This window comes from Pyrus communis, chromosome 1 (assembly GCF_041283825.1).
Source record: "Pyrus communis isolate YQ-2024b chromosome 1, ASM4128382v1, whole genome shotgun sequence".
NCBI classification, from domain to species: domain Eukaryota; kingdom Viridiplantae; phylum Streptophyta; class Magnoliopsida; order Rosales; family Rosaceae; genus Pyrus; species Pyrus communis.
Genome location: NC_142565.1, coordinates 2503916 through 2529034, shown reverse-complemented (window position 1 = coordinate 2529034; position 25119 = coordinate 2503916). Strand labels below are relative to the sequence as shown.

General features: G+C 35.8%; 4 protein-coding genes and 1 pseudogene across 11 annotated transcripts; 4 read left to right on the top strand and 1 right to left on the bottom strand.

The window, feature by feature from the left end:
• Positions 1-2174: 2174 nt before the first annotated feature.
• LOC137721426 (ethylene-responsive transcription factor ERF027 pseudogene) lies at positions 2175-3157 on the bottom strand (annotated as a pseudogene). The gene has a single exon (XR_015961428.1). The product of XR_015961428.1 is annotated as an ethylene-responsive transcription factor ERF027 pseudogene (transcript).
• A 1858-nt stretch (positions 3158-5015) lies between these two features.
• Positions 5016-7619, top strand: LOC137720987 (TraB family protein). 2 transcript variants are annotated; one of them, XM_088692299.1, is made up of 7 exons: positions 5016-5545; positions 5964-6088; positions 6166-6254; positions 6354-6452; positions 6702-6824; positions 6947-7042; positions 7143-7619. In XM_088692299.1, the coding sequence occupies exons 1-7, from the start codon at positions 5163-5165 to the stop codon at positions 7431-7433; spliced, it is 1206 nt and encodes a 401-aa protein (XP_088548425.1). In that variant the 5' UTR covers positions 5016-5162; the 3' UTR covers positions 7434-7619. The 2 variants fall into 2 exon arrangements, with proteins under 2 accessions (XP_088548425.1, XP_068316218.2); XM_068460117.2 differs by having other exon boundaries at positions 5018-5545; positions 6354-6428.
• Positions 7620-10451: 2832 nt separating this feature from the next.
• LOC137721120 (uncharacterized) lies at positions 10452-15454 on the top strand. Its single transcript, XM_088687585.1, has 8 exons — positions 10452-10624; positions 11935-12087; positions 12189-12587; positions 12697-12773; positions 13473-14621; positions 14706-14957; positions 15191-15292; positions 15407-15454. Exons 1-8 carry the CDS (start codon positions 10477-10479, stop codon positions 15452-15454), a joined length of 2328 nt encoding a protein of 775 aa, XP_088543711.1. The 5' UTR covers positions 10452-10476.
• Positions 15455-16280: 826 nt separating this feature from the next.
• Positions 16281-17073, top strand: LOC148698951 (LOB domain-containing protein 23-like). The gene is made up of 2 exons (XM_088692290.1): positions 16281-16510; positions 16756-17073. The coding sequence occupies exons 1-2, from the start codon at positions 16358-16360 to the stop codon at positions 17071-17073; spliced, it is 471 nt and encodes a 156-aa protein (XP_088548416.1). The 5' UTR covers positions 16281-16357.
• Positions 17074-17907: 834 nt separating this feature from the next.
• On the top strand, positions 17908-22169 carry LOC137720675 (serine/arginine-rich splicing factor RS41). 6 transcript variants are annotated; one of them, XM_088692279.1, is made up of 7 exons: positions 17913-18042; positions 18866-18974; positions 19983-20309; positions 20527-20639; positions 20741-20976; positions 21101-21832; positions 21932-22169. In XM_088692279.1, exons 4-7 carry the CDS (start codon positions 20544-20546, stop codon positions 21957-21959), a joined length of 1092 nt encoding a protein of 363 aa, XP_088548405.1. In that variant the 5' UTR covers positions 17913-18042; positions 18866-18974; positions 19983-20309; positions 20527-20543; the 3' UTR covers positions 21960-22169. The 6 variants fall into 6 exon arrangements, with proteins under 6 accessions (XP_068315869.2, XP_068315868.2, XP_088548405.1 ...); XM_088692273.1 differs by having other exon boundaries at positions 17933-18042; positions 19708-20309; XM_088692265.1 differs by having other exon boundaries at positions 17937-18042; positions 19708-20309; positions 20527-20648.
• The last annotated feature ends 2950 nt before the right edge of the window (positions 22170-25119 follow it).

Below are 25119 nucleotides of genomic sequence, written 5' to 3'. Positions count from 1 at the left end.
TGATGACTTCTCTCTTTCATTTGAAATGTAAAAGTTTGAATCTTTTTTTTTATACATTCTCCCACATATTTTTCTCTTGAAAATGAGAACTAAAAACTAAATCCAGAACAGACCCTTATTTTTGTATGTCAGTTCTAGCCAAGCATGCCACGGATGTCGGTTACTTTACATTATTAGGCATGAAAATCTATTGATTAGTCCCCTCTAACATGCTATAGACTGCTTTTATATCCGCATCTCTTTAGAGCCATTTTCTAGTAGTGGCAACACAATCGATCCATACGACTAGAAGCCTCGAATTGCTGGGTTTTGTTCCGGTTGTAGTGTACAACTTAATCTATGCATTCTAACCTGGTGGCAACACGACTGATATTTTTACTTTTTTTGCGTGTTTTTGCGCTGGTGTATGTATACATTTTAGACAGATACGATGTTTTGATTCCAAGAATTATAGAAATAATATCTCTGTAAGAATCTTTTCCACAGGGGAGAGAAGGACAGGGCCACGCTGATTGTCAGTTCACAGGTCCGCCAGAAATAGAGCGTTTACACTGCCACAAGTTGCAGCAGCATATAATATGAATGGTGTTATACATATATTTATTTTTACTTTTTACATATTTTTATTAATGTGTTTTTTAATTTTTTTCAATCATTTGATCCGATATTCGTAAATTAAGAATGATGTATGAAAAGTAAAAAGAGTTATCCTCTCCTAATCTAAGGATGAGGATCCTCCTGACCAAAGAGTGGGCCGTTAGATAAAAATCTAACAGCTACAAATAAGAGGGTCCATTTAAAGTTATAATAATTATAATCGTTGGATTTTCATCCAACGGCTCATATTTCTTGATCAGAAGGATCCTCATCCTTAGATCAGGAGACGATCTTGATCCCTCATCTTGTACCTCCGTCAGTGTAAATAATAAGTTTTTTTATGTTAAAGTATGCCACCAAATACCTACCTAGCTACATCCGTAAGACTAGTACTATGTAGTACATATACGCGCAAGCGATAATAACTTCTTTTCTCCTCATTTATATTGCTGATGCTGATCTGAAAACCAAACCCAATTTTCAATCGCAATTCCGGGTACCAAGTGTCTCTATAATATTTATCTAATTACTAATATGGTATGCACATGTTTACTTGGTAAGAATTAGAATTGGAATCATTTTGAGGTTTGCACATGACAACAATTTCACTTCTTAACTTCTCTACATGTTTACTGACACATATGAAATTAAAAAGTGCGAGTATACCCTAAAAATCCATAATAAAATATCTAAAAATTATGATCCCCTCCCTTACTTCCATCTATTTCCTGTTTTTGGTCAAATACTTCATCTATTTCTAAATCTCTAATTCCTTCCTTTTCCCATTTCCATTAAGTAAGCATGTCCATGCCCTCACCTCTTAACTTTCTCATGTGTTATAAACATGGAATCAGAAAACCGTTAGTTTCCTATTAAAATCCTGATCATACCTAAAAACAAAGCAAAAAATCAGATGAACTAGGGGACTAGTTGATTCTACTCCTCTTCCTTCTCTTATTTTTAAGCTCTCCCTTGGATAAAGTTAGGGTTCCACAATTAAAACCAATTGGCTATATAGAGAGTCACTTAATTTACTTATAAGCTAGCTCATGCAAAGTCTATTATCTGATTAATGTGAGATTAATTCTCAACATCTCTTTCTTTATTTCTCCTAATTAAACCCTATCATTAATGAATCCAATCACCAAAAATAGTAATTGAGAATTGTTTATGTAATTTTGGTAATGCATAGTGTATTTATATGATCATATGATATGCCCTAAATCTTGGGCACAAATTTTGCCTCTTGTTTAGCAACTTTGACTTATAACCAAGACCTAAACGTTCAGGTGCTAATCACAAATCCAAAAAGGAAAGTAGCGCATTCAGGAGCATTTCATGTCATCAATCAACATGCACACTACTCAAAGAAACAGCAAACTAGTATATGCAATGCAACTAGTTAGTTGTGATCATATATAGTAGTAGAAAAATCCATCACCTAATAACCATTAATTTCCCAGAGCTAGTAATTATAAAAGCTTTAACATAATACTAATCAGCTGCAAGAACGAAAGAAAGCAGTACATGTGATGAAGCAGCTAAACTAAAATAATTCCAACAAAAACACACAAAAATAACTAATTAATTAATATATTGCGATTCGTGAATCATACCCTTAATCACTGATGATATCCGTTACAATGCAAGCATTGATTTCGCTTATTATTTCCTGAGTCCGAATGATGATACAAATAGTGAGCCCAGATACTGAAAATCTGATTAAATAATTAATTAATAGTTCCAAAGATTTTCTCCGTTGGAATTTTCAGGCGAATTGTCGGAAGAGATCCTCGGCGGACTCACCAGCATTCCCTCCGCCATGTCCACCAGCAGATTCGGCATATTCAAAAGCGCCTCCTCATCCATAAACTCCTCCTCCTGCTGACCCACCACCCCACCAACACCCTCATTATCAACACCACCCGGCTCTGATCTCCCTCCGCTCTCCCTCTCCCGGGGAACTAACATATTGGCCCTCGACTGTGCTGCCCTAGCGGCCGCAGATCGTATGTCACTCGCGGCGGAGGAAGCCGGTATCGGGTACGTAAGAATCGAGTTGGGGAAGTTCAAGGGAGTATTTGGCCCTTTCAGCGCGATCGCCGCCACGTCGTACGCAGCCGCCGCCATCTCCGGCTTAGGGTAAGTGCCAAGCCATATCCTTGTAGTCTTACGTGGCTCCCGAATCTCGGACACCCATTTCCCGCTCCGACACCGGATTCCCCGGTAGACCGGATGCCCCCTCGGCGAGCCTGATGTCGAGCCTCCCGATGGGGACCGAACGCCCAGTCTCGGGGATGAGGAGGAGGAGGAATCGTCAGGTAGGGTTGATGTGGGAGGGTTAGGAGGAGTCGGAGGAATTTGTATAAAGGGATTGGGATTGGAGGTTGTAGTTGGTTGGTCAACTGGGGTTTTGGGCACGTTGCTATACGGATTGGCCATAAGGTATAATCTACATACAATTTTTATGTGCATGTATGTATTTATATATATGTGAATTCATGACCAAATGCGTATTTATATATATGTGAATTCATGACCAAATGCATGCCACGATATAAATATTAATGAATTGTAACGGATATGTGAGATGATCATCCTATTTATACGTGAAGAATGGGGGTTTGTTTTGTTTTTGTAAGAAGCGTGGGAAAATCGCGGAGCTTTTGCTGGCTTTTTAAATCTTTTTGTGTGACTAAATAGGACTAATCATGATTAAGATTTAAGAATTAATACTTTATGAGTGAGAGATGGTGTTGAAATAGAGAGATTTTTTAGTATGACGGGCACACGAGGTGATACACCATTTGTTATTATGTAAATGATGAGATATGTGTGTTAAAAAGTTAATAATCTAAAAAATAAAATTTCCCACCACTTACATAAAAATAGATGGTGTATCACTTATACTTCCATCACAATAAAAAATTACAGAGGGAACACGTATTAAGCCCTGAAGCAGTCTCCTATGGCAGCTAGAGATTAGCTGTTGTCGACCTGGTCATTTAATCAAGATCTTCCCTTTGAAATTTAATTAGTATTATACTTATAATGTAAGACGTGTTGTGGGATATGGGGGGTGATATTCATAATTTAATTGCATCATGCTGATCACTTTATCAGGATCTACATCACACTCCTTGCTTTGCTTGACTGTACGGATGTCATCAGCACCATTAACAATTGTCTAGTTTTATTTTTAACATAAAAAAGAGAATAGAGTGTCCAAGGTGAATTTTCTTTGACATAATAAAGTGTTATTTTAAATTACATTATTGTTAGTTTATTGTGATATAAAAGCTCGATCCATCAGATTAGTTTTGAATCCACATTAACGAAACAAACCATGATACGAAAAATTTAAAATTCGTCATAAAAAAATTTGTAGCCAATTCCGTTGAGCAGTTGTCAACCCATCCACTCATCTCTCAATCACTCTCCCACCATCCTCCTATTTCTTTTTCTTTTTTTGTTCTGAAGGGGAAAACCTGGGCAACGGGTGGATGACTTCACCACCACCAAAACTTGTAGCATTTTATATATCCATGAGCAGTAACAAAATTCATAAGTGAAAGACTCAAAATTTCAGATGTTTTTTGAAGTGGAATACGTGTAATCTGTTCCACAAAAGAAAACTCCATTGACGTCTTTAACTTAGCTAGTCGCTTGCTGCCTAGAGGGAGGAAGTCGAAGAGTGAGTGAGTGAGACAGAGAGAGAGAGAGAGAGAGAGAGAAACATTGATGGGTGTGGCCTGGCCTTATTAATCTGTTTTGTTTTCAATTCTCAAATTCATTAAAGGTAAAAGTTCAAGAATATAATTTATGATTTTAAAGCATTAACTTTGTAGTTTAATCTGATAGTGGAAATGATGTGTGGGAAAGACAAGTAGAAAATGCAAGAAGAAAAGGTACCTAGCATCCCTCTATATTTTACTCAATTTTATTTTGATGCTGCTTGTTAGACTAAATCTAGTGTTTCTCCATGCGATTGAAAAATGAAAGAGTCAGGTCTTGTATGTATGATTGTAACTAAGCAATGTTTAAAGCTTATTGTATAAAAGATAATTCAATTGAGCTAAAAAAATTTCATTATCACCTTTTACTAAGGTCAAATTAAACACATATAACATACCCAACCTCAAATAAGTGCATGGTAGCAAATCATAAATTAAGACGGGTTAATGAAAGTGATGACATTTAATATAATAGACCGTGTTTTCAGTACACTAAAAAAAATCTCGTCTTACCTGTTAATTTACGAACTCCTAAATTATTCTTGTCATCACATTTCAGTTCTATGTAAGAAAAGACAAGAAACAACAAATGAAAAGAGGAAAAACCTATTAGGTTGTCAAACCAATTTCTTAAGATGTATCTCTAAATCCACAAAACCAAATCCCATTTTTCATGGGCACAAGAGACCCACATTTACACTATCAACAATTAAAAAAAAGAAAAAAACTACATACCTCTTCCCTCTTTCTCTGTCCGACCGTTAAAATTTAGTTTCCTTATCTAAAAGTTAGTTTCTCCGTCTAGCACAGGTCTCTTCTCTCATCTCATCCATGGAGACCATTCAATCATCAAGCTTCCCAATTTTCCGCACCAACCCAGTTTTCCTCACCCCCAAGCCTCTCAGACCCTCCAAGGTTTCCATCAAACCTCCACCGCCGGACTTTGATTTCAGGTCAGAAATTTCAGTGGACTCAAGAGCCACAATAGCCAGAACTCACCCTGAACTGCTTGATTTGGCTGAGAATGGGAGCTTGTTCTTGATCGAGAAGAGCCAGTTCGGTCCCGTCCCGGCATGGAGGGCAGAGTTCGTCGAGCCGGAGGCTATCTGGTTGGTTGGAACCAATCATATTTCTAAAGACTCTGCGGTGGAGGTCGAACGCGTGGTCCGGGCAGTGAAGCCGGATAATGTGGTGGTGGAGCTATGTAGAAGCAGGCAAGTGTGACTTGGAATTTAATCTCAAAATGTTACATAGTTACAATAGCAATCGTTATTTTTTAGGTTAATTGTAGCAATGTTCATGAACTATACCCTGAGTCGCACTTAGTGCTTTGGTTTCAATATGAGATTATGTGCTTCGAGTTGTATCGTTCAAGGATTGTTGCTGCAATTATCCCTTATTTTTCAACTATATGTACATAGTTTAATCAATTGTTATTTTGTAGAATAATTGTAGTGACGTTCATGAATTATTCCCTGAGTCACGTTTGAGTCCTTCAATTTGAATACGAGATTATGTGCCCCGAGTCATACAGTTCAGTAAATATTGCTATAATTTTGATTATGTACGTTCAATCATTCATGTATCCATACTCCACATCTTAACTGAAATTGTTGCAGAACCCAATTTCAGAGCTGGGATTATGTATGCTGATGCCTCCATGGATGGTGAGGCAGGAGGCCAACAACTAAGGTCTAATATGTTCTCTCTGAGTGGAACTGGGTTTTTCGGGGCCGTAGGTCGAAGCATAAACTTGGGTAAAAAGCCAGTTTCTTGTGTACCAATTAATAGTTTTATGTGTAGATGAAATTATTGGTTTAGTTTTATGTCATAGGGGGTCAAACTGCTCTAGCGTTACGAGTACTGTTGGCTGTTTTCTCATCAAAGATTTCATCCGACACCAATCGTCCTTTCGGTGATGAGGTAGTTGACTACAATTAAATTTTATTGATGACAAAATGTACTGCTTGAAAATGAAATCAGGTGTGTGACCATGTCCATGTGACCTTTAATGGACTGCAGTTTCGATCTGCTCGAAAAGCCTCTGAAGAAGTTGGTGCTCAAATTGTGTTGGGGGATCGTCCAATTGAAATTACCGTATGCGCAAATCGAAACCCTACTGTAATACAGGACTATATATATAAGTTTTTCTACTACGCCGTTAACTGCATTTTTTCAATACGGACATGTTGTTGATGGTATCGATATTCCTGACACTACATGCGTATTTACAAAGTTACAATTATTGATAAGTGATTAGTATGGTTTTTAATATGTGATTGATAAACTTGACCGCAAGTCAATTAACAGCATTGTAGAAAGGTTCATGATGTATAATTTTGGTAAATTGTATATAATTTGTTTTTGCAGCTTGAAAGGGCTTGGAATTCTCTGACTTGGAGTGAGAAACTGAGCTTAGTGAGCTCTGTTGTTCGTGGGATAACATCACAGTCCGATAAGTCGAAGAAGAATCTCAATGATGAATTAGACAGGGTAAAGTTTGATTAACAAGATTAATATTACAACATAAAAATAAACTATACAACTGTTCAATACTTACTAGATCTTAATTAAGTTAATTATTCAAACAAAACGTATATTTGATTACAATGTAGGAATCAAGTACAAGTGATAGCACATTTCAGCTTTATAAGCAGCTAAGTTCTTCATATCCTTCACTCCTACAACCTCTTATACATGAGCGAGACACTGTAAGTATCTCAATTCAACCCGGATTATGAACATTCTATAATACAATGCAGAATGAAAGTTAACAAGTGACTTTTGTTTTTGTGTTGTTGCATATTTCAGTACCTTGCATGGTCTTTAAAGAGGAGCAAAGCTGTGAATAAGAGTAAGAGAGTAGTTGGGGTTATTGGAAAGGGACACATGAATGGTGTGATATATGCCTTACTAGCTGACCTGGGAGACCTAAGGTTTAGGGACCTTGTAGGACAGAGGCCTACAGGTACTACTGATGCTTCTTCTAATGGTTGGATTGTGAAGTTGGTCCAGGACTTGATTAGAGATACTGTCATTGCCGCCCTCCTGTGGGCATTGTACGAGCAGTTCATAAAAGGTGGGTTAGAGTGTCCATTTTGATTTGAAATCCCAAATGGCTGAAAAAGAAAAAATTTGATCTTTGTTTTGTATATAGATTTGGAATCTGCTCGGCTCCTTTCTATTTAAGGACTCATTCTTCCTTACATGTAAATCATAACTTCTGTAAACGTGTCAAAATGTGATTGATCTGTAAGGAGTAATGAATCCTTAGATATTAGAAATCAAGTATCTTCTTAAAAAATATTTAAGAACTGATAAGGAAAGGGAACTGAAGATTGTTGCTACAAAAGCTTATAATTTATTTTTGTATTATTGCAATTCATATTCACCTCAAACAAATTAAAATAGTAAGATTGATTTATTTACTGCTTAAAGCTGAAGGTGAATGTTATGTTGCTTTTTGGAGGTGGCAGGGGAGCTTAATACAACAATTAAGGATATAAACAAAAACTGAATTAAAACACCAAGTAATTTATAGGAAACTTTTACATCTCTAATTAAACCTTCCTGTTTAAGGCTTTCCTACTCTGGGTGTGAAGGAGTGATTCGACTTGGTGCATATGGCTTCACTTCTGGGATGACTTCTGGAATTGACGTTATTGCTGACACACTCTTTAATACAAGTGGATCCTACATACAATTAATAAGAAGGCCCACTTCTATTAAAATGTATGTGTCAGCAATAACGTCAATATTGTGAGCAAACCATCGGATTGGCCATTGGTATTGTCTGACAAATGGTTGTATTAGGGTTGATTATCATAACACTGAGAAATTGAGTTACAAAGAAAGAGAGAGAGAGAGAGAGAGAGAGAGAGAGAGAGAGGGATAGAAGCTTAGAGATGAAGGAATTTCAGAACACTTTATATTTCACACTCTGAATTATTACAAGCCTTTACAATGTGTTATATAGTATCCACATTACATGGATTATTACAATAATACCCTTTGTAACTAACTTTCTAACAGTATTAACTAATTGAGTGATGGTAATTATAACCAATAGACAGTTGACAAGTGTCAATTGGTTAATAGATTATGCGATAAGGATGTCATTAAACGATATCCATGAGTCCATGACAATTTAGCCAATCATAATCCAAAGGTGGTGAAAGTTTAAGAATCCAATCAATGGCCCTGGATTTCGTTCCTTCTTTCCGTTGGATTTCAACCACTAAAAACATTTCACCTTTGTTTAATGCATGAACATCCTCTTCTGATATAGATGTCCACATATACGTAAATGATTGATGCTAATATTGTAATTTGAAGTAAAACAGAGAGGCAATATTGTCATATTACTTGGTTAGAAACAATGGACTGAACTAAGACAATGGTTTTCAAATACCACGATCCAGTTGCCTTATCCTGATTTCATTTCTGAGATTTTATATTAATGTACACATTAGCCTTAGTTTATGGTAAGTTATTGTGAGCCAAAGCCAGCCCTAATAGACAACCAATTGGCAGATGTATACTCAGTTTCCCTCCAATTTGAAATCAAAAGTTTGAGACGTTGAGACTGTAAAGTGTAACAAGATAATATCAAACAAATTTTACCAGCTTTTACATTTAAAACACGAAACTCAGAAAGAAGTGAAATTTGACCACTTTTCTTGCTACCAATGCTTTTGCTATAACGGGCCTCACCTTTAGTTTTTCACAATTTTACTTAATAATCTTCTGAATTTTACGGACAAAAAAAACCATAATATTCTGCGTTTGATTTTCTTGTTTTGAGTTTTTTTGGTTAAAAAGAGGTAAATATTATAGCATTTAGTAGTTAACTTGTTTAGTTAAAAAAATGTGACAAAATGAGTTTAGTAAAACAATTGATATATCACCTTGATGAATAGGGTCTTTCTTTTCAACATGTTGCGTTTAGGTTCAAAACCATCTATCCCCTTAATGTAACTTAAAATATTATTATCGCTTGTAATAAAAAAATAAGAGAGTACATACTTTAGCGAAAAAATAAATTTTGGTTTCAACTAGCACGTGGTGATTGACGCTAGCAAATTTGCATATATATTGCAAATGATTGGTCATGAACTGTTATAGGCAGCTAAGAATAAACCATTACGCTATTAACCATTAGGTCGTTAGACTGTTAAAACTGTTAATTTCAAGATATTCTATTATTTCCTTGTGCAAATGATTTTTCGTGAATCGTTATAGGCAGCTAAGTGGAAATCGTAAAGTCATTAACCCCGTTAGGTCATTAGACAGTTAATAATTAAACTGTTAATTTCAAGAGATTTTATTATTTCTTTATATATACAATGGATAATACATCACTTAATCAAGCTAGAACTAGTAGATGTTCAATACAAACTCCTAATTTTTTACCATTCTTTGTTCAATACAAACTCCTAATTGTTTACCATTCTTTCCACGTTAATATATATATAACTACTACATGTATTCATTCATAATTTTTTTTGAAGATGTTTAACTAAATAACATTAATAACACCTTAATTCAAGATGTGAGAAGTAACTTGGCTGACTATAAAATGGATAATTCAAAATTATATAAATTGAACTAACAAAAATGCTAACTGCATAAATGTATGAATTGTCTTAAATTAACTGAACAACACTCCCTGAAAAAAATGAACCAAATTTTGAAATTTTGAATTGCAAATAAAATGATATGCATTCAGGTTGAAAAATTGGAATGGTACTCCAAATTTGGGAAAATATTTTTCATGGAAGGCAATTAAATTGAAAGATTGTGAAATCTTCTTCACAAAGAACTCTATGTAAGAATCTCCTATGTTTGGTAAAATAATATAAATGTTTTATTTCATACTAGATTTTACCATTAATTAGTGTGAAATGTTAAAGTGGGCGATGCATATACATCTTTTGTAACTTACAATGTAAACTGCATGCATTTGTCTGAAAAAAAATAAAGAGGTAATTTAGATAAAGGTAAACACCCTCTCTCTTTAAATTAAGCAGTTTTCTTACACTTGTTGCGCCTTTATTTGATGTCACGGCTGACTTAACCAGCCCTTGCATTATATAAACCCCTCACTACTGAATAGTTTGGTGCAAGAGAAGTTTCATTCCAAGCAATGGATGCTACAGATAGTGCTGAGTTTAGGCAATCTTCTTCCATTTCCAAACCCTCTTTCGTTGGTATGATCAATATCTTGGTTGTGGACGACGATGCCACCACTCTAGCTATTGTTTCAGCAATGCTCAAAACATGGAGCTATCAAGGTATGTAGATTGAAGACTACTACTACTTTAAAATTGTTTCAAATATGTAACCAAAATCAAAACAAAAATGTTTTGAATATGATTTTGCGCCTATTCTTTTAGATATTGTGTTTAGATTTAAGCGTATGACAATAATTTCTAAGAATTAATATTTGTTGCTTAATTCAAAGACAAATTCCATTTTGATTGGCCACCTATGTACACAACAAGAGTGGAATTTGGAATTTTTGTCATGAATTGGCGCCTTTTGTATATTATATATTTTATATTTGAAAATTTCATCTAGATTATTCTTAATTCAATAAAATGACATTTTGATTTAAATATTTCTTAGAATAATTGGTTAATTCTTTTGTTTTGTCATATCATGTTTATTTTGTTTAGTTTCATAAGTTCCCTAGGTCTTCAAATGGCTAACTCGTTTTCATATGTTTGACAAAAAAAATCTTCAAATGGTTCACTCTTTTGTCTAAGGCCTTTGCATGCCTTTTGATATATCGATGTGTTATGTTTCTCAGAAAAATTACGGAAAAATTATTTTCTGACCCAACCTTTTTTCTATAGACACTAGACCTAGCTAGATCCCATCTTATACAATATAAATTTGATCAGATTTTTTGCTGCATGCGGTTTTTTTTTATTTTTTATTTTTTTATTTTATCATTTTCAATCAATGGATGTAAGAGAATTTTTTAATTTTTTTTAGTTTCAGGCTTTCTGCCGATTTAATTTTTTGTAAGAATTATCATAAAACCTATATATATTTGTTTTGCAATTAGAATTTTTGGCTGTGCAACTTTTTAAGTTAGTAAAAAGGATAATTGGTTGCTTTTTTTTTTTGGTTCAAAAGAAGGGGTAGTCAATTGTTGGCTTCTTGCAAGTGGCTCTTTACTATAGTGGTGGAAAGGTGTTGAACTCTTGCATGACGGCGTGAGTTCAAATCTTTTCGGTGGCTAATATAACATCTAATCTAATAAAATCTATCGTTTAACAAAAAAAAAAAAAATTGTTGACTTGGTTACTTCCAATCAGGGTATATAAAAAAAACTATTTTGTTTTTTATAATAAGAAAGAAAAAAAATCTCCTTACGAGATCCATTCCTTAGTTGCGTATATATAAGATTTTAAGGTAAATCACATGCATGCTTGCTTATGAGGGTTCTAAGACCCATTCTCAATTAGATCGCTTTACTACTTCGTTGAACAATTTTGCAAGATTTCATTGATCCAATACACACACACACACACACACACACACACACTTACTTCAACACTAATATTTTTTTTTTTCTTGCCACACTTGATTTCAGTTGTCGCTGTTAAGAATCCTATGGATGCTTTGGCTATTCTTCGAGCACAAAAAGGCGCATTTGATCTTGTTGTTACGGACCTCCATATGCCTCAGATGGATGGGTTTGAATTACACAAGCATGTTCGTGATGAGTTCAAGCTACCTGTTATTAGTGAGTGTCATTTTTAAGTGAAAAAATTAATCTCTTAAGTATACTTTAGTTTTAGTCAATACATGTCCAACTCATTTTGTTTAATTCATTTCTTAATGCAGTGATGTCCGCAGATGACAACGAGAATGTGATACTAAAGAGTTTAGAGGGCGGATTTGCTGATTATATGGTAAAGCCTGTGAGCAAAGATGACATTAAAAATGTATGGCAGTATGCTGAGGCAGCTAAGAAAGGTAAATCTGTTGTCATAGAGGAAATAGAAGGTGCTCCAAGAGAAGCACCTGGTGAGGTGGACAATGGAATTAACTCTGGGATGTCTTCGGATACTGATGAGGAACAACATGAGAAAAAGGCCGAGGCAAAGGCGAAGAAGGCAAAAAAGAGAAATAGGGAAGGCGATAATGAGGAACGCATGGTTGCACCAAAGAAGCCAAAAGTGGTGTGGACAAATTCACTTCACAATCAGTTTCTATTGGCCATTAGACACATCGGTTTGGACAGTATGTGATATTTTCTACTGCCAATTCTCATTTTTTCTTTCCTAATTTTAATTTTTGTGTTTAAATACATACTTGCGTTGTACTGACTAATGTAATTGGTTTCATGCAGAGGCAGTGCCAAAGAGGATTCTCGAGTTCATGAATGTGCCAGGCTTGACCAGGGAAAATGTAGCTAGTCATTTGCAGGTCATTTTCACATTTTCATCTATTTTTATGCCGTTTTCTTGTTATATATATATATACATATTCTAAGCTAGTGTAACCTACGGGAAGGGATGTTTAAATTCGAGTACAAAGGGGGCGCACATACTATTATGATCAACTGGCCTAATTAACTCATTAATGTTTGGTTTTCGTTTCTCTCAGTCATAACAGAAATATTAATGAAAGAAAGAGAACTTATGTGTGTGTATGTGTGAAGATGTCAATTCTTACAAAATAACACAAAAGAGAGTTTTGCATAGTAACCATGTATTTGTCTAAAAGTTTACATATTAGAAATACTAATGTCATGGTACGTATAGTATTAAATCATTTTTTTTCTTGGTTTAACTAATACGACACCTTCCTCATGGCCATTAGGTACCCAAAATAGCAAGTGATAATCTCATATTTTGCAATGGTCGGGTACTTAGTAGAACTAGTACAATTTATTTGGCTCACGAAGGAATACTCAATAAGTTTTAAGATACCCGGCTGTTTGCTATTTTCTGTACCCAATGACCAAACCCTAGTAGCAAAGAGAAGTACGAATTTGTTGCACGGTAACAAGTATTCCAATATTTATCACAAAACATTTGTATGGATATGTATATGAGCTAGAAAGATTATGCTTAATGGCCAAATTGTTAATGACGGTGTGTGCATATTTATGTGAATTTGCAGAAGTATCGCATGTTCTTGAAACGAGTTGCTGAGAAAGCTAGACTTTCCAAGTGCTTGTCTGAGAGGGTGTTCAGGTCAAGCTTTGCATTTGGCCATCCAGGACCGGTCTTCAATAGTATGGAAGCAGGAGACCAATATTCACAGTACCTGAAATTACAACAGCAAATGGGAGCATCTCCAATCAATATTGCCTCTGCATTTCAACCATCCTCAGCTGGGATTGATGGAAATACCATTAATTTCCTTGGCTCGATCCAATACCCTAATTATCAGCAATCTTCATGCAGCAGCAACACCATGAGATCCATGCCTCAACTTATCGGTTCGGGGCAGTCCCGTCTGCTGAACCATATCACTCAAGCTAATCTTCTCCGCCATCAACCATGGCTTGGAAATGTGAATCATCAGCTGATTTCTCAAGCAAGTCGCCGCCCAGGGGTTTTTGGAACGCAACAACTGATGAACAATTTTGGATCAAGTGGAGGCATGTCTTCTAATGCTGCCAATACTACTGGACTTACCACCAATAATATTATTACAAATAATTTGATCCAAATTTTCCAACAAGCAAGGCAGCATGGCATTTTCACCAATAACAACCCATTCAGCTACAACTTTGGCACACCTGGAATTCAGAACAATGTTACTAATCAGCAGCTGATTGGTAATTTTTCAGGAACCCAAATGATGAGCCCTAATGGCAGATCTGAACTACTGGGAATACTCAATAATTTCAATGGTACTGGTGGATTTTTATCAAGTGGGTTTAACTTCAACAATGAGACTATCAATGGCTTGACCAATAGGGTTCGAAACGTGAGTCTGAGTGGTACTACTCCACCAATGGCTACCTTAGGAGGTTCTTCATCGTTGTCGCCTTCTGCTGGGATTGGGACTAGCACTACTACTTCTAGTGCATATCAGTTTCGAAAAGATTTCAGTAACAACAGAGAAGATCAGCAACAAAATGTTTCAGTGTTGCCACCGCCAGCAGAGAATACCGATGATAATAGCACTACTACTCCTACATTGGTCAACAAGAATAATTTGTCTCCAGGACAAGAAATGGACAAAGCTCTTGATGATTTGATGATTAGTAATCTTTTCGTGGACCAGCAGAACAACTATCAGCCTCCTCCTTCTTCTCAGGTACATATAAAATTCTAAACCTTAATGATCTTTCTTTTCTTTTCTACTGTTTTCTCAACAAATTGTCTGCTTTAATGTTTGCAGCAACAAGGTGGAGATCAAGATCAACTTCCTCCTGACTTCTCTAGTTTCTTATATCCAGTTGAAGTGCCGGACGCTACTCCGAATCAAATGAACCCGGCTGTTGCGGACCAAGGTCTGGACACTGCTGTGAACAAAGTTTCCGACCCTTCTCCTGACCAGGTCCCAAAACCTAACTCTTCTGGCACATACTGTGTCGAAGAAAATGCACCTAATGAACAATCTTGGAGCCAGTCATGCCTACTTCATTTCATAGTTTATCACATACTCTCTTGTGCACGCGCATATTTACTCGATCACGATATATACTAATTATAGGTTTCAAACCCTAAATCTTCTGGCCCATACCATGTTGAAGAAAACGGACCTAATGAACAATCTTGGAGCCAGGCATGCATGTTCATTTCATATTTTAAGCACATACACACACGCGCACGAACACACAAAGGATTCCATCACGATACTAATTATATTGTGCTTGTGTGCAGCAGCAGGGAGGTGATCAACAAGTCCTCAACCCTGAATTCAGCGGCAATGTCTTTGAATCAGAGGACTACAACATGTTATTTCAGACAGCACTCCCTTTTCCGGCAAGTCAAGAATTCAATTTATAGCTATCACTTATACGATTTTGACATGGTATCTCTGATAAGTTTTGCGAATCAACATCTTGGTTATTTTACTTGTTTTTTTTTTTTATGCAGGATTGTGACGATGATTTCCTGAATGCCTTATTAGGTGATGGTTTGTAGTTTGTATTAAAGGGAGTTAACAGCGAGCAAGAATAATCCAAATCCAGTCCTGGAGAAATTTGTTTACTTATTTTGATTGGATTTAGATTATAGAGCTGGCTTGCTTCGGTGTAATAGTTATAATAGTTTGCTGAATAAATTGAACTTTGTTTATGAAGTTGAACCTTTGGCATCTAGCTAAGGTGAACTTTGGCTATCTAGCTAAGTTGTATTTTGCAAATAAAATAAAGACCTAGTATGCTTTCCTTGTTAAGACATTTGAAATGTTTACTCTATTTCACAAGAAAAATAAAAACTCAAAGTGTGGCTGGAATGCCTTCTTATTTATCTGACGTGCGAAGAAGATAGAAATATGATATATCTTCGATTACACATTATCATTATCCCGCCTCTTGCACAAATATCTTCACTCAAGAAGATTTGGGCTATGATGGCAAGGCTTGCATGTATAGCAAACAAAATTGAGTAAGGCCCATATTAGCCGAATCGCATCAAACTTATGCCAAAAATTATGGTCTAAAAGTTTGAATAAAATTTGGTCAACTCTTGCATGGTTGGCTTCCTAAAATAAAAAATGGCAGTCTTGGTCCAATGAAAATACAAAGTTTTCGAATGGAAAATGTTGTGATCAGCAAAACAAATCTAAAAAGAGAAACCAAATGCTAATTAAAAATCTAGGATTGCCATCCTCATCAAATTTTCTCAATTTGCCAATAAAAAAGTAGCCGTTGGAAAAAACTTTCCAAAGCTATACAAATTTCTTTCAATACAAATAGCGTGCTTACATCTTTGCCTTTTAAAAAATTAACTCACAACAAATATTTTCTAAGATTTTCCTCTTCTGAAAGATTGAAAAAAGAATCTATTAGGGTGAGATTTCGATCCTCCTCTAGATTTTGATTCATGATTTCTGGTCGTTGTGCAGCTTGCAAGTATCTGAGAAGAAGATGTCCTTCCGATTGCATTTTCTCTCCATATTTTCCTCCAAATAATCCTCAAAGATTTGCTTCTGTTCATAGGATCTATGGTGCCAGCAACGTTGCCAAAATGCTCCAGGTACATAATCCTACTACTCTAGAAACATAATCAATTCAATTATATTTTTGCATACATACACATAATAGATTTATTTCTTTATTGTTGTTATAAGGGATTCAAGCGCGTGGCAACATAAATTTTCCCGCTTGGACTTGTTTCTGAGAAAGTTTGAATAACAGTCGATTCTTAATTATGAACTTAAGAGAAATTTATCTTATATTAGTGAGGTGATTAACTTTAATTTTTCTCTTATGATTCCTCAGCAACTACCAGACTATCTGAGAGCTGAAGCAGCAGATACTTTGTGCTATGAAGCCGAATGTAGAATACAAGACTTAGTGTACGGTTGTGTTAAGACTATTTCCCAATTGCATCATGAAATTCACAACGCAGAATGTCAATTAGCGAAAACACGAGCTGAGATTGCCTTCATCAACTCTGGCGGTGGAGGAGGAGGAGGACAAGAACATCAAGTGCATCAAACGCAAGAAGTTCAGTCCGACTTAAGTTTCTTTCCGGACCAAACAGAAGTTGAGGCAACCCTATTTGGTTCTTCCTCCAAAGCTCCTTGGTTTATTTGATTCTTTATTGTATGCAAAAGAAAATAAAGGTTACCAAAATATTGATATTCATTTCATTTGTTGATTCAATCCAATGCAAATTAGCTACAAATTGCATTGTATCGTTTTCCATTTTGTGTACTGGATGTTGTAAGATTAGTTCGGATTCATGAATAACCAAATACACTGCCTCGAAACATTACCTATCTTTTTACAAGACGATACTCCAATTACTCTTATTTAAATGGCGGAAGATACAAAATTGGTTGAATGGGGGACATACACATTACTCCGAAGCAACATTACGTGTATGATTTTAAAATTGGCTACTGTTAAAAGATTTGAACCTCAATCATGAGGTAGACACACAAAGACTAAAATCATAATTGGTTAATGTATTATCAATTGTTACAATTCGACCTTATAGTTTACTAATTGTTACAATTTAATTAGCACGCAAGATACTTCAATTTATCCCCACGTATACTACTCGTGACAATTTAAATTACATGAGTTAAATTACGACAATTGAAATTATATGAACTATTGTATAACTCTGCGGACCAAAATCATGATTAGGATCAAATTGAAATTGGAATTCTCTAATTTCGACCCAATGAAATCAGGTCCAGGAGCTTAATCAACTGAAGCCCAGAGGCCCGAAAGTGAAAAAATAAGTGCACAAAAAAGGAATAGGGTTAAATATCCAATTTGCCCCTGATATTAATTTTATTTTTCTAAAGTCCCTCCAAGACCATGCCTCCATTTCCATGTCATCAGAAAGGGCCAAGTTTACAAATAACAAAAAGTACAGGGCCTTTTTCTACAAATATCCAAAAACGTCGTTCTCTTTTTCCTCTACTACTTATTTATTCCAATCACGTGAGAATTCGTTAAGGTCAAATCGAAGAAAGTATCACCTACCTCCTTCACATCCATCGCTCGCTCGCTAGGGTTACAGTTTTAAGCTCTGTTGCTTCCAAAGAGACGGTACGAAACTCTCTGAAACCTGAAGCTTCATTCGAATAATCTCAATTTTCCGTTTGGTTTCCGAGAAAGTTTGAAAAGAAACCAAATTCTTTCGTGATCTGGTTATGTTATGCGTTTCTAGCTCAATTTGGTATCTTTCGTGCCGTTTCTCGGAAAATAAATGGAGATCTGACATGTAGGCTTTCTGTAGTGGTAGATCTGACTGTTGGTGTTTGTTTCTGGTTTCTTTGCTTAATTTATTTGAATTTGTTAGATTTTTGGGGCTAATTATAAAATTGGGGATTTTTTTTTTTTTTTTGTATTAATTTGGATTTGTGTGTTCTTATATTCTTTTCTTTGTTTAAATTTGAGACCGAGATATTGTTTTAGTGTAATTCTTAGCTGGATTTAATTTTTCTTTAGCTAAATTAGGTTATGCACACCTGAAGTTACACAGTGAATTTGTTTGTAGGCATTGCTTTTTTTATTTTTTATTTTTTCCAGTATTTTTGATATTTCTTGTGATTCGGAACTTGGTTAATGTAATTGTGAATTAGCGGTTCTTGTATAAGAAATGACCCGTGCTTTGTGAACGTAACATGGTTATTATATCTTACATTTAAACACCGTGTTCTTTTTCGCAATTGAAAGAATGTTTGGCGTCAGGTGGTGTTCTCTCAAATTATGTGCCCTTTGTTTATCAAATAATTTAGTGTTGGGTTTTCTTCTTGTTTGTTATCATATGCATACTCTATGGTAGACTGGTCTTTTGCTGCTCACGTGCAATATGAAGTGTGAAAGATTACTTTCATAATTGCTGACAGATTATTCCCATTTATGCCAGGAAATGAGGCCAATTTTTTGTGGGAATTTTGAATATGATGCTCGACAGAATGAACTGGAGCGGCTGTTTGGTAGATATGGGAAAGTTGATAGGGTCGATATGAAGTCTGGTGAGTACACTTTTTAGTTCTCTTCGTCTCTGTATTGTGCTTATTTCACTTGTGGTACCAACATTTAACTCTCTCCCACAAATGATGCATCTGTTCTCCTCAAAAATATTCAAAGCATCCTCAACTTCACATGGCAAAGCACCATGAAGCTGGATAGTCAACTCAGATTTTATATGAGATTTTGTCATCTAGTTTTGATCCTGAAAGAGTTATGAATAATTTTATTTTATTTGAACTAGGGAATTGAAACCCGAAATGAGGACTGACTTCTAAACTCACATGGGCGAACCATATATTTATGCTTCAAAATTTTACTGCACTTTTACAGCTTGGATGTGTGGTAAGATTTGAGGTGTGAAAGTGATTTTAGTAACTTTGGTAAATAAATAATTTCTAATTCTTTTGGGATCAAAATTAAAGGGTGAATTCTAATACAACATCTTCAAAATTTTAAATCTCTTTATTTCCGGAATTGACACGAATGATTGTAAACATGTTCTAGATTCTGAATCTTGCATTCCTATTTCACCCAGTTTTGAGTTGGGTACTTAAAAGCAACTTTGTCTAGATTTATCATGCATTGAGGTTCTTGGTATACTGATTTGATTTTTTGAGGTTTGAGGGATGAACATCACTATAATTTGTTACTTTGTTCAAATTATTGTCTGGGTGAGGGTTCTGTTGGAAGACAAGAAAACACTGGATTGAAATTGTGCATGCATGTAACCTGCAGTGGAATAAACTTTTAGTAACGATCATTTAGCCCTCTACGAGAAGCGGGTCTTACTGCTCAAAAGGCAACTCAACTACGGCATGTCTGCATCTGTAACCATGGCACCTGCGGTACGCTGTTTCATCAGCAGTCCGGCCGAAGAATCATCCGGTCTGGATTTCTCAGTGGCAGCAGTCTTCCTTGTTGAGTTCTTGTGGGGGTTCCGGATACGTTTAAGAAAAAGCATGTATTTTTTGACGCATAAACCCCCATATTCAACATTTTCTTTGACGCAGGATTATCTTGGGATATCCATAATCCTCCAGGCTAGTGGATGGGCTCTTCAGAATTCCGTTTCTTGCTTGTGATGAGCTCCCTCTTCTTGTTTTCAAGAAGAGTTACTCTGATCTGCGATTGCACTACCGCCATCCCACGTTTTCCAGTCACAATTGCCTTTCATTCCTCACGACCTTCGCCCAGCCATCAATCACAATTGAAACACTGCCAATCCCATGGAAGGGGCAGCCGATTAGATGGAGAAGGCACTTTCTTTACATTGACCCACCATGAGACATCCACTTTTGGATTCTTGTCCCTTGACATCACTTAGTTCATAACGCAAGGTCTGTTACTAATTTTATTGGTCACTTAGTTTATAGATTTCCCGGAGGTTGCCTCACTGTTTAATTAGGATAGAATCTAGGTGGTTTGTATATTGTCGAAAGGAGCAATGCCGTCTCTTATTGAAGAATCCTTGTATGGGGGAAATCTTACCTTTGCTTGGCAAAAATACGTGGGATTTGTTGTCAATGCATAATGTTGTACTTTACTTTTTTACAGGGTTTGCTTTCATCTATATGGAGGATGAGAGAGATGCTGAATATGCCATTCGGGGACTTGACCGAAAAGAATTTGGTCGAAAAGGACGCAGGCTACGTGTCGAATGGACAAAGGTAGCAAATGTAGGCCATTTTTATCACTATTTAGTTTTGTCACTGTTTGTTGTTTTTTCAAGTGTGTCGTGGTCTTAGCACTCTTATGTTTTGTATTGTAGCAAGAACGTGGTACTAGAAGATCTGGTGCATCAAGAAGATCTTCGACTAATACAAGACCTTCAAAGACCTTGTTCGTCATAAATTTTGATCCATATCACACAAGGACCAAGGATTTGGAGAGGCATTTTGATTCATATGGGAAAATCGTCAGTGTAAGGATCAGAAGAAATTTTGCATTTGTTCAATATGAGTCGCAAGAGGATGCTACCAGGGCATTGGAAGCTACAAACATGAGGTGGATATCCCGTTCTCTCTCACTCTCTCTCTCTTCCTTATCTTTGTCCATCTCTGTTTTTTCTTAGTTAATGGGTCATGTTGATTTAAAGTTCAATTTTGGCTGATAATGTGTATTTTTGTAGCAAGTTGATGGATCGAGTTATATCAGTGGAATATGCAGTTCGTGATGATGATGAAAGAAGTGATGGATTTAGCCCTGACCAGAGAAGTCGTGATAGGTCTCCAGACAGAGGCCGTGATAGAAGAAGGTCCCCAAGTCCCTACAAAAGAGAGAGAGGTAGCCCTGATTATGGTCGTGGCCCTAGCCCCGGCCCCTACCGGAGAGAGAGGGGCAGTCCTGATTATGGACGTGTAACAAGTCCTTATAGAAGGGAGAGAGTAAGTCCTGACTATGGCCGCGGGCGCAGCCCAAGTCCATATAGGAGGGACAGGTCTGATCATGGCCGCATCTCTAGTCGTAGTCCTAGAAAAGAGAGGGTGAGTACTGACCGTGTTCGTGATCGTAGCCGTAGCCGAAGTCCTTATGGAAGAGAGAAGCTTGAGGTAGACAATGGCCATGGTCCCAGTCGGAGCCCATATAAGAGAGAGAGGGGTAGTCCTGAAAATGGTCCCAGACGTGGTCCATATAAGAGAGAGAGGGATAGTCCTGAAATTGGCCGTCTCCCAAGCAGTAGTCCATATAAGAGAGAGAGGGCCAGTCCTGAAAATGGTCGTGGCCCCAGTGGAAGTCCTTATGAAAGGGAGAGGACCAGTCTGGAAAATGGTCGCGTTGCAAGCCCAAATTCTCCGCCTGAAGCTAGGGACAGCCCCAACTATGGAGGGCCTGAAAGCCCCATGAATGAGAGATATAGCAGGTTTGAGTTTCAATCCCACTAACCTTGCTGGATTATTAACCTTGTTAATTATCTACTCTGAGCTTCTTTTGTTTAACACTTTTCTTTTGTTAACCGCAGCCGTTCTCCACAAGCTGAGGAGGAATGATCCTGAAGCTTGACTTATGTTGTTCCCTTGAAAACTACCGCGGAATCAAATCGTAATGCTACTTTGGTAGTTTCTTGTAGACTTTCTTATTTGTAGCTTTTTAAATACTTTCTATCCGCTGTGGCTTGTGTTCAAAACTTTATGGTGGAACTTATTATTGCTGTTGAAGGAGAGTTACAATTACAGAATTGGATGTCTGGTATTTCTTGATTTCGATTTCTCGATTGATCTGTGTTTGAAGAAGGTTATCGTCGTTTGCATTTTGGTGGATTGGTGTTGATTGGTTTATGTTTGTTTCTTGGCCGGCCTTGTGGGGATTTTGTTTAGGGTAGATAATTATTTAGTTTTTAGTTATTAGGGTTTTTACTTTGTGTGTTTTAGATGTGGGTATAAGGGAACGCAGGAAGAAGCATTAATAAGAACAGAATTAAGAAAGTAAAAGCAACTTGAGATAGGTTTTGATTTTTACCTTCCGTTTTGTGTAATTTTCTTTCTTCATAATTTTTAGATTTCTCGGTCATTCTTCACTCTTCTATGGCCATCTCTTTCATATATTTTCTCTATTCTTATTATATTATATACAATATATATATATAAATTAAAAATAAAATGATTGTCAATATATCGAAGCGATTAAATATTTTACAAGTTTTTTAGTTAAAATGGTTTTTGAGATTGATATAATTTCATACTTTGGTTAGTCATAATGAAAATCAGTAAGTGGTCTTTAAATTTGTTCACCGTAAATTATTTTTATCATTCTATGAAAAATTCATCAATATTCTCGTTAAATTGTCATGTGTATGATCACGTGATTATCTTTTTAATGATTTTTTTATCATAGACCAAAGTGGTGAGTTGTGTCAATTTCAATGATCATTTTAACTAAAAATCCTATTATATATTAAGCAATTAAACGAGTATATATTCTTCCAAACCTAAATAAGGCTCTAGGCATATACATAGTAAGGGAAAGAGATTTTCTTTGAATCTCTTCCTCCTAATCCGTCAAGTTAGGGAATTCGGACCGTTGAAATTTGATTCAACGGCTACAAATATGGGTCAATTTTAAAAGTTATAATAACTTTAACCGTTGGATCAAATTTCAATAACCCGGATCTCTGAATTTGATGAATTAAGAGGAAGGGATTCGGAGATGATCATTTTCCCATAGTAAGAGACTTGTAGTTATTGGGAGTTGAATTGTTATTTATTCTTCTTTCTTCTTTGATACGAAGGGATTGTGACTAACACCTTAAAAAGTCATCATTTATTCCCTTTATTTCTTTGAACAATAAGATATGCATCATGACTTCCGTTTCTAAAATGCTTCGGGCCTAAACTTTTAATCGGACTAGTGTAGCAGTAGCACCATTAGCTTCTTAAAAGCAATGGAGGATAATCGAAAGATGTTTTGGCTGACAAAACTCTATTCTAACTACGCTTTTAACCGCACTAGTATTTTTACATATCTTTCTACTTTCCACTTTGAAGATTCAGAAATGGCAAGATTGTTGAAAAATGTCTTGCAACGTTTTTCTTCGCAAAAGAGTCTTTAAAAAACTTAAAGATCGTAGTTTTGACAAATTATAGATTTGATCTGATTTCCAAAGATGTACAAACATTAACATAAAATAAATAAATTCTTGTATCGTTTTCGCCGCACCATAAGAAATGGAATTGGTATCTCATTTCTTACATCTCTTGCTAAATTTGTTATCATCCTTGTTGAACATTGTCCAAATCATCTAATCAATCTGTCAAACCCGACCAAGCAAATGACTCCCATTTTCTGACGTGGAAAACATTCAGATAACTTAAAATATTATATACATGGACTGCTGACACGTGTAAATTAATTTCCACTGTAGCACTTTGCATGTTATGTGTGGAGATATTTTCAGTGTAACAGAAATATAGGCCGGTACACCAAGCAAGTGTTATAATACAAGTAGTTGAATACTTGAAAAAAAATTTAGAATTTCTTATATTATGATACTTGGTGTATCAGACCGTATTTTCGGCAGACCAAAAATTTTCTCCTTATATGTGAACACTAATCTAATTAATCCCTCACTAACACAATATTTCGCCCTATTCTCTGTCTCTTCCCACACTACCAACCAAATGGGAAAATGACTTTCGGTGAAGTAGACAATAAGCAACAAAGTGGCATCAAAAATGGCTTTTAGGGAGAAGCCAAAGTCAAAAAAGGAATTTTAAGATGCTTCTCTTCAAAGTGCTTTTTCTTAGTTCAAAGCAAACATAAGAGGGTTTAATTAATTTGTTTGAACTGAAACTTTAAGAAGTTTATCTAGATAACATCCCTAATTCTTTGACCAATCAATGCTAACACATAAAATTAGATCCTAATCAAATCTTGCAGACTCATAGGATTTGGATCCTTAATTAGTTTGTTGGGTACACCAGCTTGAATGTGAACGTATGTTTGGATTCTGGTGATAGGACTCATGACCCCTCATTAAGCTTATCTTCTCTTTTGGATCTATTAAGACATATATTTATCTGTATCGACTAGGACATTTTAGTTAAGCTGTTTACACGATAGCTTATTTGTCATCGTACTATTAGTCCAAAGTAGCCAAATTAACTAGGTTAATTTCCTTAACTATTTTCTCCTTTGTTTTGTAGTTGTTTTTCCTTTTTAAAAAGAAATTAAGAGAACCAAGATGGGATGTAATAACGCCTTACCTTCTTGACTCTTCTCTTTATTCTGTCATGTTGCTTAATAACCATAACTCTTGACTTTCCACATCACCCTTAAAGTTCGATTCTACAAAAACCCAACAAAATCAGAAAATCGTTAAAACCTATTCGATTAATTTTGTTACAACTTTAGTGTAAAAGTGAAAAATATGAGTCATTTATTTATTGAATAATTGTTAGATGGTGAAACAATTTCGGATGAAGTAATAATCTTTAAAGATTGACCTAGAAAATAAGCCGTTTAAATTATTGTGCAACATTGTAAGATAAGAAGAAGAGTTGAGAAAGTAAAATAAGAAAATCTAGATAAGATTTGCTTATCATCCCTCATGAAGATTGACGGCAGATTGAATGGTAATGAGTTCACTGTTACAGCTTTCTTTAGTCTTGTCGAGAGATCAGCGCAAAAGAATCAAGTTGAAACTTGGTCAGT

Bases quoted from the DNA above. Each gene is read 5' to 3' on its own strand.
- LOC148698951 (XM_088692290.1), top strand. From the start codon at position 16,358: ATGATTTCTGGTCGTTGTGCAGCTTGCAAGTATCTGAGAAGAAGATGT. The intron at 16,511-16,755 runs GTACATAATCCT...ATGATTCCTCAG, and splicing joins ACGTTGCCAAAATGCTCCAG to CAACTACCAGACTATCTGAG.
- LOC137720987 (XM_088692299.1), top strand. From the start codon at position 5,163: ATGGAGACCATTCAATCATCAAGCTTCCCAATTTTCCGCACCAACCCA. The intron at 6,453-6,701 runs GTAATACAGGAC...TTGTTTTTGCAG, and splicing joins GCGCAAATCGAAACCCTACT to CTTGAAAGGGCTTGGAATTC. The intron at 6,825-6,946 runs GTAAAGTTTGAT...ATTACAATGTAG, and splicing joins TCAATGATGAATTAGACAGG to GAATCAAGTACAAGTGATAG.
- LOC137721120 (XM_088687585.1), top strand. From the start codon at position 10,477: ATGGATGCTACAGATAGTGCTGAGTTTAGGCAATCTTCTTCCATTTCC. The intron at 10,625-11,934 runs GTATGTAGATTG...ACTTGATTTCAG, and splicing joins CAAAACATGGAGCTATCAAG to TTGTCGCTGTTAAGAATCCT. The intron at 14,622-14,705 runs GTACATATAAAA...TAATGTTTGCAG, and splicing joins AGCCTCCTCCTTCTTCTCAG to CAACAAGGTGGAGATCAAGA.
- LOC137720675 (XM_068459767.2), top strand. From the start codon at position 18,869: ATGAGGCCAATTTTTTGTGGGAATTTTGAATATGATGCTCGACAGAAT. The intron at 20,977-21,100 runs GTGGATATCCCG...GTATTTTTGTAG, and splicing joins TTGGAAGCTACAAACATGAG to CAAGTTGATGGATCGAGTTA. The intron at 21,833-21,931 runs GTTTGAGTTTCA...TGTTAACCGCAG, and splicing joins ATGAATGAGAGATATAGCAG to CCGTTCTCCACAAGCTGAGG.